The 14,465-nt window shown below is 45.2% G+C and overlaps 1 protein-coding gene across 1 annotated transcript in view; it reads left to right on the top strand.

Moving 5' to 3' along the window:
• The window catches only part of Lrp6 (low density lipoprotein receptor-related protein 6), a 74,245-nt gene that overhangs the window by 56,497 nt on the left and 3,283 nt on the right, over positions 1 to 14,465 (top strand). The window contains exons 17-21 of the mRNA XM_013025113.1: positions 814 to 1,050; positions 1,952 to 2,062; positions 2,932 to 3,162; positions 4,043 to 4,179; positions 5,188 to 5,285. Coding sequence (XP_012880567.1) covers positions 814 to 1,050; positions 1,952 to 2,062; positions 2,932 to 3,162; positions 4,043 to 4,179; positions 5,188 to 5,285 — 814 coding nt within the window. The remainder of the gene's footprint in view (positions 1 to 813; positions 1,051 to 1,951; positions 2,063 to 2,931; positions 3,163 to 4,042; positions 4,180 to 5,187; positions 5,286 to 14,465) is intronic.

The raw sequence follows: 14,465 nt of genomic DNA, 5'->3' as shown, positions 1-14,465 counted from the left end.
TTCTGCGTGGGTTTTGAACCGTTATCCTCTGATTCCCCTAGTGACTAGGATTATAGATCTGAGCTACTGATGACTTTTTCTTTTTTAGCTATCAGGTATTTATAGGAGGTTGTGTGTCCTTGGGTACTGGGTCAGCCTCCTCATTTGTAACCCATCCTCATTTGTAAAACAATGACATTGTTTGAATGGCTTTTCTCTTAGAGACTGTCAGTTTTAGGTGTACGATATGGGCTTCATGCCAGAGGGATGTAGGGTCAGGAGCTGATTTTAATATATTCATAATACAGTTCATAGAACTAATTCATCTGGAGAAACTGGCCTTCATGTATCTCCAAGCTGTGAGTGTGTAGCTGTGTGGAGTGTGATCCTGCCTGATTCTGTTTATTCTCATCAGGTGCCAGTAAGTCTTACCCACCACTCCTTTTGTTTATCAGTGCAAAGGTAGTGAAAATGACATCTTAGAATAATTGTTAAAACAGTTCTGAGCTGTGGATCAATTGAAAGCAGCGTCAGAACCCTAGGAGATGGTTATTCATAGGAAGCCTGGATTCTAGTCTGGCCTTAAAATACATGGAGTTTGCTGACCACAGTGATTATTGCCAGATTATTTGTGAGATTGTAACAGCTTGCAGATAAAATCCTGCTTGAATTACAGTGTGAGAAAACGTGAGTCATAGTTTGATAGGAAGTACTAGTTAGATGTGTGTTGTAAAGCATATAAATGTTATCAGATGTGCAGTGCTCTGGAGCAGACGTTGCTACCTCTGTGTGACCAGTGTTGTGTTTTGTCACTCCCTCCCCGTCCATTTGAAGAACCTCCCACATGTTCTCCTCAGCACTTCACCTGCTTCACTGGGGAGATCGACTGTATCCCTGTGGCGTGGCGCTGTGATGGCTTCACTGAGTGTGAGGACCACAGTGATGAGCTCAACTGTCCTGTGTGCTCCGAGTCCCAGTTCCAGTGTGCCAGTGGGCAGTGTATCGATGGTTCCCTTCGGTGCAACGGAGATGCAAACTGCCAAGATACATCTGATGAGAAGAACTGTGAAGGTACCCAGAATTCCTCAGTGCCAGCGCACAGAGCCTTTCCTCGTCAAGTAGTTGGGCTTTCTTTATATTTGAATTCCTTATGAACGTAAATGCCATGTAGCAAATGGATAAGGTGTTTACAGGTTACTATGTGGTAGTCAGACTTCTGCTACTGTAATGGCATACCTAAGGCTGGGTCACTGAGGGGTGTGTGTGTGTAGCATTAGCATCAGCTGGGCTCTGAGGAAGGTTTCATGGCAAATGACAGTGCAGTAGCGGGAATACTTTTGTGATAACACCTTAAGATAAACTGCTGGAGCAAGAGGAGGGGCGGTTTCCTATTTGGATAACTTCATGTTAAGAACTGAGCATAGGTCTCCTAAGAGCTACCTTAATCCACTCTGAGGAAAGGAACACAGTGATCTTCCACTTGGCTCCCTGTGCCTCTGTCCTCAGAGGTCCGTCACCCGTACAGGGCCACCCTGTGAACCTTGCCTCCAGAGCACAAACCTTTCAGGCCGTACCGAAACCATGTCCAAACCACAGCAGTGAGCTGAGTCCTGTGAGAGAACATGGAGAGATTGGGTCATCAAGATGTAAAAGTAGTAGTTTTCTAGTAAGCCCTAAGTATATTGCATTCTCTTCCCTTTGTGAGCCTTGTGTACTATAAAACCTGTTCTGGTATCCTACAGGATAAAGTCATTATTAGTAAAGGAAGAACTTGAAAGAATGTGGCAGGAAGTAATCTGCTAGATTCCCTTTCTACTCTTTCCTACTGAAGGACAGCACAGGGAATAATAGCTAGAGGCTTTCCAGAAGTCTAGTTAGTGGGTTTTCATTTGTACTCAGAAAGCACCTTTTAACTCTTGGTGGAATTGCCTGACACACAGTAAAAACAGGAAAACGATTTGCATTTTCCTAGTGCTCTGTTTGATTGACCAGTTCCGCTGTGCCAATGGTCAGTGCATTGGAAAGCACAAGAAATGTGATCATCACGTGGATTGCGGAGACAAATCTGATGAGCTGGATTGTTGTAAGTACATTACCCTGAAGGCCACGTTGGCTGTGTCTCTAGTCCATTATTTTGCTGGTTTATTAGAGATGGAGCCTTGCAGATTTTTCTGCCTAGCCTACCTTCAGACTGTGGTCCCGGGTTCTCAGCTTCCTGGGTAGGTTACAGCGCTTTCTCCTTCCTTTTTTCTTTTCTCCCGGTCCTGGGGCTTGCATGTTGTCCCTGAGCTCCTTTTGCTCTGCCACTTGAACCACAGCATTACTTCCAGCTTTTTCTGTGATTAGCTGGAAATAAGAGTCTCTCAGACTTTCCTGCCTTCAAACCGCAGTCCTCAGATCTCAGCCTTCTGAGTAACTAGGATTACAAGCATGAGCCACCGTCTCCTGGCTTCTCCTTTTCTTTGTGATTAAGATTTCCTTATTAAAAATAAGTATTAAGTTGTCTATTTTTTATTGGTATTCTAAAGGTGATGTTCAGAGGAGGTGGACAATGCCAGCCTTCCCCTGGCTCTCTCCCAGTTTTTCCCTCCTGTCCCCACCCACAAGTTGTATAGTTCATTTTTCACATAGTGTCTAGTGAGTACCACTGCTTCATTTGTTCACCTTTGTCCCTCCCAAAGGAAGATAAATGAACAAATAAGACAGGAAAACAAAAATAGAAACAACAACAGAAAGCCTTTTTAAGTTGGCTTTTTGTGCCAGGGATTTTTTTGTGTGTGTTTTGCTTTGAGAAATCCCTTAAAGAGAGCAGTTTTGTTATGTTCAGAGAAACATCCACAGAAGTAGATTTCCATAGGTGATAGCATAAATGTATGTACAAAAAATGCTTTGCGGTTGTCTTAATATACGCATTGTCCTTGTTGGATAACCATGTAGTATTCTCCATTGTAGATCCAACGGAAGAGCCAGCCCCACAGGCCACCAACACAGTCGGTTCTGTTATTGGAGTGATTGTCACCATTTTTGTTTCTGGAACCATCTACTTCATCTGCCAGCGGATGCTGTGTCCACGCATGAAGGGTGATGGAGAGACCATGACCAATGACTATGTGGTGCCCGGCCCGGCCTCAGTGCCACTGGGCTATGTGCCACACCCCAGTTCTCTGTCGGGGTCTCTTCCGGGTGAGTTGGGAAGCCACAAGAACAGATTACTGCACTCCCATGATAGAAATAGGCTCTTTCAACCAGATGGCTTTAGGTTGAAAACACTTTATTTTTCACACCTCCTTAAATCAGAGGGCTTGTGGCTCAGTGGAAACTGCCCAGGGACAGAGAAAAAGATCATCGGTAGGCTCTGAGCCCTCCCTCTACCCTGATGGTATCATGGCTCAAAAAGTGGGGAGCCTGTGCCTGAGGTGAGGACCTAGAAGCTACAGCCCTCAGGAAAAAAAGAGTCCAACCTCCCCACCAAATTCAGATGAGCAGACTGGGCTTTGGACAGCTGGATGGCAGGGGAAGGAGTGTGGCTGACAGGGGTGAGGCCAAGTAGTCAGTGTTACATGGAGCCTGCGGACAGCACCGGGGCAGGTTGCTCCTTTCCAGAAGCGGTCCTGCTGGTAGTGAGCTTGGAGGAGCAGAGGCTTCTGAAAAAAACTGCTTACTCTGCCTTTAGCTCTGAAGCAAGCAGACAGCTGCAATAATGGGTCATACCTATTTTCATAATCTCTTACACATTAGTAGTTTGGATTGTACATTTTTTTTTTAACACTGGGGGGAGAGGAATGCCTTTCACATGTTGTGTTTGTGCCTTGAAATTGGCTTCTGCTTTCCTCAGAGCAGTTAGTATCTCTCCCCCACTTCAGGACTTCCATTGGAACCTCTCACCTTGCAGGGCTTTGACTCCACCAGTAGGTGGAGCTGTTCTGCTATTGATAGGGAATGAAGGCTTTTTTACTTTGTTTGAAATCACGGTTTTGACTGTTGGTGTTTACAATCCCAAATTACATATGATGTTATGTCCTGGGCATGGCTCATCTGCAATCTTTGTCCTCTTTCATGTTAGGAATGTCTCGAGGAAAGTCAATGATCAGCTCCCTGAGCATCATGGGGGGGAGCAGTGGACCTCCCTACGACCGCGCCCACGTCACCGGAGCATCGTCAAGCAGTTCTTCAAGTACCAAAGGCACTTACTTCCCTGCAGTAAGCAGCCTGATCTGTTTTGTTGTTCCTTGAGTGTTAAAAACATATAACATCAGCCAGGCACCAGTGGTTCACACGTGTAATCCTAGGAGGCTGAGATATGAGGATCACTGTGTGAAGCCAGCCTGGTCAGGGAAAGTCCATGAGACTCCACAATTAATCACAGAAAAATCAAAAGTAGAGATGTGGGTGTAGTTGTTAGAATGCTAGCCTTGAGCAAAAGTTGCTCAGGGACAGCACCCAGGCTCTGAGTTCAAGCCCCAGGACCAGGAAAAATACAAACTAACATCATAACATCTAGGATAACCACATTAGGTATGTGTACTCAATGATGGTAGTATAAAAGTTGTTTTAACGTAGAATTTAAATACATAAGGCTCTAGGGACTTACCACCACCACTACTAACTATCCTGTGTTTATGTAAACCTTTTAAGTTTGCTAGCTAATAACCTATTTGAAAGAACTGCATTAACTTTATAATTGAAGAACTTATTTGAAAGAACTGCATTAACTTTATAATTGAAGTAAAATAGAATCACTGTGTACATAACTTGGCAGGTGTAGAACCTTCATTTTAGGAAACAAAGCTAGGATTTCCCCCAACCCTATAAGTTTTCTGTGAACATAGAAAAACGGCTTGAAAAAAAGTCAGAATATAGGTTGAGAGGCACATATGAAGTGGTATAGCACCTAGCGAGCCTGAAGTGGAGATCCAATTCCAGTACTGCCCCCTCCCCCTCTCCCCCCCAAAAAAGATGATGAAAATTAGACCCCAGCTGTACTAAATAAGTGAACAGTCTATTTTCTTTTCATCCCTTGGTTGTGTGTGGCCATGGTAACATTGTCTTCTAGGGAAAGGGAGCCAAAATTCTAAAGGGCTGTTTGAGTTTTCCTTGGAAAAGAATTATGTTAATAGTATACATATAGGAAGGAATAGAACACAAGATGGAGGAAAAGGAGATAGAATCTATGGTGTTACTTAAGACATTAATCATTTTTTGTTTTAGATTTTGAATCCTCCTCCATCCCCTGCTACGGAGCGATCACATTACACTATGGAATTTGGTTATTCTTCCAACAGTCCTTCAACTCACCGGTCATACAGGTAATGAACATCAAGCATCAGAGGTGCTGAGGAGGATGAAGAGGTGGAGTTCATTGTGGGATTGGTGAAGATGTGTAGAGATTGTATTGCATCAGTGGCATGGTGAATTCCAGGTGATTAGGTGATTGTGTTCTGCTGAGGGACGTGTCCAACTACAGATGCATAGGTGATGGTGCTTTGCCTTTGGGCTTGGACTCTAGATGCCATACACTCTGCTGTTGTGGCCTTGGTGAACTGGAGACTCTGGGGCTATGGTATCCCACCTGTGGGCCTACTAAACTCCATAAACATATAAACAAACAGTCAATACAACATAATTACATGGACATAAATATAAACATGGTAAACATTTCACCTGCTGCACCACAGATCTGTGGCTGCTTGACGATGGTATTCCATCTGTGTGCTGATGACTTCCAGATGCATAACGGCAGAGTTGCTACTGCTGTGTGGTGAAGTGCCGATGCATGGGTTGATAGTATTCCACTTGTGGGCTTGATCAGTGGACTTGTAGGCAGTGGTGTTCTACGTGTGTGCTGGATCACCAGATGCGTGGACAGTGGTCAGGGACCTCCAGGTACGTCAGCATTCCCCTATGCTTGTGACTTGTCTGACATCCATAGGACTCAGCACTAATATTCCAGATGTGCCCTGTGGGAACTCCACGTTCAGATGCCTTTGTATTCCAACCATGGGCAGACTGAAATTGATGGATAGGAAACCCAGATGTATATATGATTGTATTCCAACAGTCACGCTGCCATGAAAGAAGAGGGTATTTCACAGGTACCTATGCTAATTTCCAGACAGGTTGGTGATTGTATTCCAACCCTTGGCATTATGATTTCCACACAACATAGTGACAGTAATCTTGGTGCTGCTTGGTGTAGTATAGATGCCTAGGCATCTGTGGTCTCCATAAACTCTAAAATTTTCTTTTGTGCCAGTCCTGGGGCTTGAACTCAGGGTCTAGGCACTGTCCCTGAGCTTTTTTGCTCAGGGCTAGCATTCTTCTTTCTTTTTCTTCTGTTAGTCGTGGGTCTTGAACTCTGGGCCTGAGCCCTGTCCCTCAACTCTTCAGCTCAAGGCTAGTGCTCTACCACTTGAGCTATAGCGCCACTTCCAGTTTTCTGAGTGTTTATTGGAAATAAGTAGTGATCCTAGGTATTTTCTTGTGGTGCTGAATTGCAAACTCTTTCAGGATGGTATTCCAAATGTGGTATTGCTGTACTCTAGAGATGCTGGTGATGGCATTCCATCTTTGGCCTTTTGAATGCTGGAGATGAAGTCAATGGTGTTCCACATCTGCTGATACCTGTACTTCTAGCTGCTGCTGTTCCACACATGCGCTTGATGATATCTGGATGTGAAGGCATTTCAGTTCCCCTTTTGTCTTGTAGATGTCCAGATGTCTAGGTACAGGTATATCACAAGTGAACTCTGCCACTCCAGGAGCATATGCCATTGCATTCCAAGCATAAACAGGTGAAATTCCCAATTGATAGGGACTGTATTCTAGACCTGGGCTTGGAGAAGTTCAGATATATGTAGGATTGTTTTCCGAGGGTGAGGACATTGAAAAAACCCAAGATAGGATGGTATTTCACATGTGGGCTTGCTAAGCTCCAGTTGAATAGATGACTGTATTCCAAGGGTAGGCTTTGTAAGTTTCAAAAAAAAAAAATGGTGATGTTGTTCTGTATTAAGCTTGTGAAAATGCAGATGTGTCAATGCTGAATTACTTCTGTTGGCTGGTGAATTCCAGCTATATTCAAGTGGTATTCCTATTGTATTCCAACTTCCACCTTGCAGGGTACTGGAGTGTGGTCAGTGGCAATCCACACCTGTTTTGATCTGTGTACTTGTAGTCACTTGACATGCCATGTGTGCTTGCTGTATCCAGATGGCTGGTTTTGCAAGGGTACTTGTGTCTTGGCCTATGTCCAGATGCCCATGTACTGATACTCCAAGCATGCATTCTGAGAATGCCAGGTGTATACACCATCGGATTCCAATTAGGAGGGGCTGAACAGCAGATTTATAGGTGATGGTATTCCAGATGTGATATTCAAGATGTTTATTCTATTCCAAGTGTGAGAAGACCAAGGTCCATATGCCAGTGTATTCCAAGGGTGAGCAGGTTGATTCCCAATTGATAGGGGCAAGTATTCTACATCTGGGCTTGTGTGTGTGTGTGTGTGTGTGTGTGTGTGTGTGTGTGTGTGTGTGTGTGTGTGTGTGATTGTATTCCAAGGGTGGATGATTGAAAAGACTCCACAATAGGATGATATTCCAAAGGTCCAGTTAAGAAGGTGACTGTATTCCAACAGTAGGCTTTGTAAATTCCAGAATACAGCATCAATTTCAAATTATGCTTGTTTGAAGTGCTGATGTGTTGACTGGTATTGCTTCTGTTGGCTTGGTGAATTCTAGCTTATTCAGGATGGTATTCCAGTTGTGATACTTCTTTCTTTCTTTTTTGCCAGTCCTGGGGCTTAAACTCAGGGCCTGGGCGCTGACCCTGAGCCTCTCTGTGCTCAAGGCTAGCACTCTACAACTTGAGCCACAGCGCCACTTCCAGCCTTTTCTGTGTATGTGGTGCTGAGGAATCAAACCCAGGCCTTCATGCATGCTAGGTTAGCACTCTACCACTGAGCCACCTTCCCAGTCCCAGTCGTGATATTTCTGTATTTCAACCTTGGTGATGGTGAAGGCTATAGGAGTGGTTGATGGTAAGTAATCCATAAGTGTATCAATCCCTGTTTTGGGTGCTACTATTCCAAATGTGAGCTCTAGCTGCATATACCATTGTATTCCAAACATGAACTGCCAGGATTCCCATGATATATGCAATGGTATTCTAGACTGAGGCTTGAGGAAGTCTAGATGTGTGATAATACTGAAGTCAATCTGTGAGGATATTGAAAAGGCCTCAGAAAAATGATACTCCAGCCGGGCACTGTTGGCTCACGCCTGTAATCCCAGGAGGCTGAGATCTGAGGATCACAGTTCAAAGCCAGCCTGGGCAGGAAAAGTCTGTGAGACTCTTATTTCCAATAAACCACTCAGAACACCGGAAGTGGTGCTGTGGTGGCTCAAGTGGTAGAGTGCTCGCCTTGAGCTGAAGAGCTGAGGGACAGTGCCCAGGCCCAGAGTTCAAGCCCTACAGCCAACCAAAAAAAAAAAAAAAAAATGATACTCCACATGTGAGCTTGCTAATCTCCACTCAGGTAGTGATTGTATTCCAGTCAAGGGTATTATAATTTCCACATTGGCTGATGAAGTAGTGGTGTTCCTGTGTGCTCTTGGTGAATTACAGACTCTTTCAGCTGGTATTCCAAATGTGATATTGTTCTACTCCAGAGGTGATGGTGACAGCATTCCCACTCTGGCCTTTTTGATTGTTGGAGGTGTAGCTGATGGTTTTCTGTATGTGTGTTGATCACTTCTCCATAGCTGATCGTATTCCCTGTTTGTGCTGTATGAGAACCAGAATTGTATTGTGTCTATCTAGGGGCAGGTATTCTATGTGTGAACTCTGTTACTCCAGGTGCATACAGCATTGTATTCCAATGGTGAGCAGGGGAAATGCCCAATTGATAGGCGCTAGTATTCCAGACCTGGGCTCGAAGAAGTCCAGGTGTGTGCGCTGTTGTATTCCAAGGGTGAGGTGATTGAAAAGACCTCAAGATAGGATGGTATTCCAAAGGTCCAGTTGAGTTAGGTGACTGTATTCCAAAGAAAGGCTTTGTAAATTCCAGATAAAATGATATTAATTCCATATTAGGCTTGTTGAAGTGCTGATGTGTTGACAGTGGTATTACTTCTGTTGGCTTGGTGAATTCTAGCATATTCAGGATGGTATTCCAATTGTGATATTTCTATATTCCAACTTTGGCAATGCTGAATATAGGCTTGGTTAATGGTAATGTGCATCGGTATTACTCTGTATTTGTAGCTGTTTAGTGTTCTGTATGTGCTTGCTGATTGATGTCTAGATGGGTTGGTATTACAAATGTACTTGTGTCTTGTTTGACATCCAGAGGCCCAGATACTGATATTCCAAATGTCTATTCTGGGAAAGCCAGGTGCATACACATTGGATGAGCAGGATGGACTGCAGATTTATAGGTAATGGTATTCCAGATGTGGGCTGGAGAGTCTCCAGATGTTTATATGATTATATTCCAAGTGTGCGGTTGCTAAAAAGAAGATCAAGGAAGAGGATGTTCTACCTGCTCATTGATGGGTAGGTGATTGTATTCCGAACACGGATGCTGTAGTTTCCACATGACAAGGGGATGGTATTCCTTACCAGACTTACTACAGAGCAGATTAATATTTTCCATGTATTTTGGTGGATTTCAGCCATATTCAATTGTGTTAAGTTGCACTGGTGATGTTATTCCAGCTGGTCTTTCTGAATGTTAGGACCTAGTTGATGGTATTGTACATGTGTGTTGATCCCTGTACTTGGGTGCTGATACTCCAGTGTGAGTTCCTGCCACATACGCCACTGTATTCCAAACAAGAACTGGCAGAACTCCCTCTGTATGTGACGGTTTAAGGAAGTCTAGATACATGTATAATTGTATTCCAGCTGCGAAGATGCAGAAAAGGCTCCAAAAGAGAAAATGATACTCCTTATGTGTGCTGGGTAATATCCACTTGGGTAGGAATTGTATTCCAATTGATAGCATTATGTTTTCCACAGGACATGGTGGTATGGTATTCCATATTGGGCTGATAAAATAGTGATCTTGAATTCTGCAGGTATAGTCAATGTATTCCAACTCTGGCCTTGCTGAATACTGCAGGCATATGACTGATGGTATTCCACGTCTGTGTTACTCTATGTACTTGTAGCTTCTTGTACTCTGTGTGTGTGCATGGTTATCTTTGGATGAGTAAGCATTGCAGTTCCCTTGTGTCTTGGTTGACATTCACATACCTAGATGCAGATATCCCACACCTGAGCTCCAGGTACATATCCCATTGTATTCCAACCATGATCTGGAAGAACTCCACTGGATTGGTGATGATTCTCCATCCAAGGCTGGACCAAGTCTAGATGTGTTTATAATTGTGTTTAGAAACTCTGAGGTTGCTGAAAAGGACAAAACAGGATGATCTATCACAGTGACACTGGATAATCACTCAGATAGGGGATTGTATTCCAGTTGAGGGCATTATAATTTCCACAGGAGATGGTGATGGTATTCCACATTGGGCTGATGAAGTAGTGATCCCAGGTGATGGTATTTCTGTGTGGTCTCAGTGAATTGCAGACTCTTTCAGGATGATACTCCAATTGTGGTATTGCCGTACTCTAGAGATGCTGGCGATGGTATTTCAATCCTGGCTGTGCTAAATGCTGGAGGCGTAGTCAATGGTATTCCACATCTATGCTGATAACGTACCTGTATTCCTAGCTGCTGGTACTCCATGTGAGTGCTTGGTGAGATCTGGATGTGTAGGCGTTGTAATTCTCCTTGTGTCTTGGTTGATGTCCAGATGTCTAGGTGCAGGTATCCACGTGTGAACTCAGCCACTCCAGGTCCATATGCCAGTGTATTCCAAGGGTGAGCAGGAGAAATTCCCATTAATTGGGGCTGTATTCCAGACCTGGGCTTGAAGAAGTTCAGATGTATATTCTCAATTATATTCCAAGGGTGAGGCGTTTGAAAAGACCCCAAGATAGGATGGTATTCCATATGTGTGCTCCTCGAGTATGTGACTGTATTCCAAGGGTATGCTTTGTAAATTCCAGAAAAAAATGGTGATGTTATTCCATATTAGGCTTGTTGAAGTGCAGATGTGTTGGCCTGGTGAATTCCTGTTATATTCAGGATGGTATTCCAGTTGTGCTATTTCTGTATTGCAACTTTGGCAATGCTGAGTGCTATAGGGTTAGTAATGGTATTCTACATATATGTTGATCCCTGTGCTCAGGTGCTGGTATTCCAGGTGCATATGCCATAGTCTTCCAAACATTAGCTGGGTAAACTCCCACAGTATATGCGAAGGTATTCCATATCAAGGCTCAATGAAGTCTAGATGTGTATATGATGATATTCCAATTGTGAGGATGCTAAAAGGTCTCCAGATGAGGATGGTATTCCACAGGTGCGCTGGCATTATAATTTCCACAGAAGATGGTGGACTGCACTCCTTACTGAACTGATGGAGTGGTTATAGACAGTGGTATTTTTGTGTGCTCTCAGTGACTTGCAGATTCATTAAGGTTGATATTCCACATATGGTAATGCTGGAAGGGGGGCAGTCGATGGTATTCTACATGTGTATCGATCTCCACGCTCATCTGCTGATCTTTCAGATGTGAGCATCAGGTGCATATGCTGTTATTCCAAACATGACCTGGGTAAACTTCCACGAGATGCACAAGGAAGTATAGATGTGTGTATACTTGTATTCCACTGTGAGGATGCTGAGAAGGGCCTCAAAGAGGATGGTATTCCACAGGTGCGCTGACCGATCTCTTCAGTGAGTGACTGTATTCCAGTCGATGGAATTAGCACTTCCGCAGGAGATGGGTGAGGGTATTCCATGTGTGTTGATTCTTGTGTTTGTTGGCAGTCGTGTGCCTTCTGTGTGCGTGGCGAGGTATGGATTCCTAGGTGTGCATTTCTGCTTGTGTCTACACTGCCCTCCAGAAAGCTAGGTGCTGGGATTCCAGTTGCCTGAATCCTGTCCCTGAGCTTGTGTGCTCAAGGCTAGCACCTCATCATTTAAGTCACAGCTCCCCTTTCAGGTTTTTGTGTTTTAATTGGAGAGAAAGGTCTTGTGGGCGTTCCTGCCTGGGCTGGCTTTAAACCATGATCCTCAGATCTCAGCCTCACAAATAGCTGAGATTACCAGGTGTGAGCCACCACTATACTGTTCACCATTGTGTTTTACTGGTGGAGCAAAATCTAGAGAAAACGGTGTTGTGTTTGATGAAGTCCATCTGTGAGGGGGCTGCATAGACCAGGAAACATTCCATGTGTGCACTTGCTGTTCTCCAGATGGATGGGTGAGGGTGCTGAAATGACAGGCTCTGTGAATTCCAGATGGAACGGCGTGCCTGCTGAAGCGTGAGTGCTGACTGGTGCTCCTCCCGTGAAGCATGAGTGCTGACTGGTGCTCCTCCTGTGAAGCGTGAGTGCTGACTGTGGTGCTCCTCCCGTGAAGCGTGAGTGCTGACTGGTGCTTCTCCCGTGAAGTGTGAGTGCTGACCGTGGTGCTCCTCCTGTGAAGTGTGAGTGCTGACTGTGGTGCTCCTCCCGTGAAGCGTGAGTGCTGACTGTGGTGTTCCTCCCGTGAAGTGTGAGTGCTGACTGGTGCTCCTCCCGTGAAGTGTGAGTGCTGACCGTGGTGCTCCTCCTGTGAAGTGTGAGTGCTGACTGTGGTGCTCCTCCCGTGAAGTGTGAGTGCTGACTGTGGTGCTCCTCCCGTGAAGTGTGAGTGCTGACTGTGGTGCTCCTCCCGTGAAGTGTGAGTACTGACTGTGGTGCTCCTCCCGTGAAGTGTGAGTGCTGACTGGTACTCCTCCCATGAAGCGTGAGTGCTGACTGTGGTGCTCCTCCCGTGAAGTGTGAGTGCTGACTGTGGTGCTCCTCCTGTGAAGTGTGAGTGCTGACTGTGGTGCTCCTCCCGTGAAGCGTGAGTGCTGACTGTGGTGCTCCTCCCGTGAAGTGTGAGTGCTGACTGTGGTGCTCCTCCTGTGAAGTGTGAGTGCTGACTGTGGTGCTCCTCCCGTGAAGTGTGAGTGCTGACTGTGGTGCTCCTCCTGTGAAGCGTGAGTGCTGACTGTGGTGCTCCTCCCGTGAAGCGTGAGTGCTGACTGGTGCTCCTCCCGTGAAGTGTGAGTGCTGACTGTGGTGCTCCTCCAGTGAAGTGTGGCGCGCTGACCGTCGTGCTCCTCCTGTGGGCTTGGTGATTACAGCCATATTCAGGGGATATTCCAGCTGTGGTCTTGCTGAACTACAGAGATGTGGGCAGGGGTGTTCTGTATGTGTGCTTAGTGTGATCAAGAGGCTTAAGGGTAGATACTCCAGCATGTGCTTGTTTGAGCCCCAGTTTTAAATGTGGTTTGAGTCGGCTCTCAGACAATGTGTTCCCTGGTGGGTTTGGATGCCTTCTGTGGTTCTGCAGAACCGTACTGTCAACGTTGAACTTTGTGTTGTCTGGAGGTACCGCGATGGTACCTCCAGACACAGGGGAGGTGTTCTACCTGGGGCCCAGTGAAGTCCTGGTGTATAGGCATCACATTCTACCTCTGGGCTGGAGGAAATGCACACATCTGGGCTTGCTCTTTGCCTGTGGACTGCTGAAGTTCAGGTGTATAGAGGATAGTTTCCCATACATGAGGCTGGTGTTTCCAGGTCAGTAGTCAGGGCACAGGAGTTGTGCTGTTGTCCCTCCCACAAATTCTCTTATTATTTTTTTTTTGGAGTTTGTATAAGGGCGTTAGGATTTAATGTGTTTATTCAAGTGCTTCTCCATCATTCACCCTGTCTACCTTCCTTCCCCTGTCCATCTGTCTCCTTCCCCAGACTCGTTAATCACATAGGTACATGAGTATTCTTGCTGTATTTGTCCCATCGCATTCATTTACCCTCTTCCCTAGTCAGCCACCATCTTGTTCCAGCTTCCTGATTCTCTTTTTTTGTGGAGCCAGTCCTGGGGTTTAAACTCAGGCCTGGACCTGTCCCTGAACTTCTTTGCTCAAGGCCAGAGCTCTACCACTTGAGTCACAGCTCCACCTCAGCATTTTGGTGGTTCGTTGGAGATAAGTGTCTCATAGACTTTCCTGCTTGGGCTGGTTTCATGCTGCAGTCTCTAGATCTCAGCCTCCTGAGTAGATATGATTACAGACTTGAGCTACTGGTGCCCAGCTGCATTCTATATTTTAAAAGTAATTTTATTGTTACTATTAGCATGATGGTACAGAGGGGCTACCATCTCATAAGACAGGTAATGAGTACATTTCTTTTTGGACAACGTCACCCCTTCCTTCTTTCCCCAATTTTCCTCCTCCTTCCTTACCCACAAGTTACACACATCATTCTCCCCGTAGTGTGTGCTGAGTAGCGTGACAACATTTTTTGTTTACCCTCCCTCCTTCCCTTTCTGTACTACCCTCATTTAACCCCCCAACAGAAAAAAAAAAAGTAAACA

This window comes from Dipodomys ordii, unplaced genomic scaffold, assembly GCF_000151885.1.
Source record: "Dipodomys ordii isolate 6190 unplaced genomic scaffold, Dord_2.0 Scaffold81, whole genome shotgun sequence".
In the NCBI taxonomy this organism is placed as follows: domain Eukaryota; kingdom Metazoa; phylum Chordata; class Mammalia; order Rodentia; family Heteromyidae; genus Dipodomys; species Dipodomys ordii.
The sequence above is the reverse complement of the archived record's forward strand: the minus strand, read 5'-3'. Positions and strand labels throughout refer to the sequence as shown.